General features: G+C 32.5%; 1 protein-coding gene across 1 annotated transcript; it reads right to left on the bottom strand.

The window, feature by feature from the left end:
* Window positions 1-484: 484 nt before the first annotated feature.
* On the bottom strand, window positions 485-1,069 carry ASCRUDRAFT_10758 (uncharacterized protein; the record flags this gene model as incomplete). Its single annotated transcript, XM_020188690.1, has 2 exons — window positions 485-774; window positions 985-1,069. 2 exons carry the CDS (start codon window positions 1,067-1,069, stop codon window positions 485-487), a joined length of 375 nt encoding a protein of 124 aa, XP_020044101.1.
* Window positions 1,070-1,113: the final 44 nt, after the last annotated feature.

Here is a 1,113-nt window from a genome sequence, read left to right as displayed (position 1 = left end):
TAGTAAAGAGACTAAGCTCAAAAGTAAAGAAAATTTTAATAGTATAAATAACCAAAGCTTAACTAACGATAAAAAACATGATATTGAAGAAAAAACCCAAAAACATGATTTACCAGTGGTTATTGAATCCTCCTTTTTTCAGCTGTCTCAGATAAATCAAAATCATAACTCTGAAAGTAACAATAGAAATCCCCAAAGTAGTCCAATGTTTCGATCTGATAAAATGAAAAGGGACACTAACTGTAGGAACGACCTTATACACATGAACTATTCAAAAGTAAATAGATTCTATAACCACCTGANCGCATATTTCCGATCGTTGAAATAAAGGCGGGCAAATAAACGGAAAAAAAAGACAAAAAAACACCCGACTTAAAGCAAAATTTCATAAATCCTTTTGGTCTCGAAATATCGACTTTCGGGCTTGTTGTATCTCTTAAACCATAGCTGTAGCCTCCTAACTTACTGGGGCCTGAGTTCAAGCTCATTTTCTTCCAATTCCAATTGCAACAACAGGTGAAATGTTTCTAACATTGAAATTTCCGTTTTTACGGTCGTTATTGCTTTTCTCATTAATGTATTTGTCACTGAAATTTGTTTGATTACGATTATTGTTGTTATTGTCATTTCTCATAGTATCTAGTGTTTCATTGTTGACCTTTATTGTCGAGAGTTCAAAGTACCAAGCTCCTTCCGAGATTCTAACATTGGTCATGGCACTTCTCCAGCTTTGGCTTGTTGAGACCATACCTAAATTGGTTTGAGTATAAGCACCTTTGGATCTGCTGAAATAACTCAATCATGTTTTAGAAGGTGGTAAGTTGCCATTTTCACAATAATCATTAGTTATTAAGTATAAGTTGGGACTTAANGGTTTGTATTTGAAGCAGCGCTTATTAACGACGTCTTCTTATAGAAAATAAATGGGTAGTTCATTTTCGTTTTGTATTTCTATTTGATGGTTGTTATCGTTATTGCTATCACTGTGGTTTTCATTATTTGATTGATAATTTTTATCATTGAATTGTAAACGTTCAGTATCTTCAAATAATAAAGAAGTATTGTGCATCTTTTCAGATAATTTGTTGTAAGAGATTGAGAAGATTATATCAT

This window comes from Ascoidea rubescens (assembly GCF_001661345.1).
Source record: "Ascoidea rubescens DSM 1968 unplaced genomic scaffold ASCRUscaffold_57, whole genome shotgun sequence".
NCBI classification, from domain to species: domain Eukaryota; kingdom Fungi; phylum Ascomycota; class Saccharomycetes; order Ascoideales; family Ascoideaceae; genus Ascoidea; species Ascoidea rubescens.
Note: the sequence above shows the minus strand (reverse complement) of the source record. Positions and strands in the feature narration are given on the sequence as shown.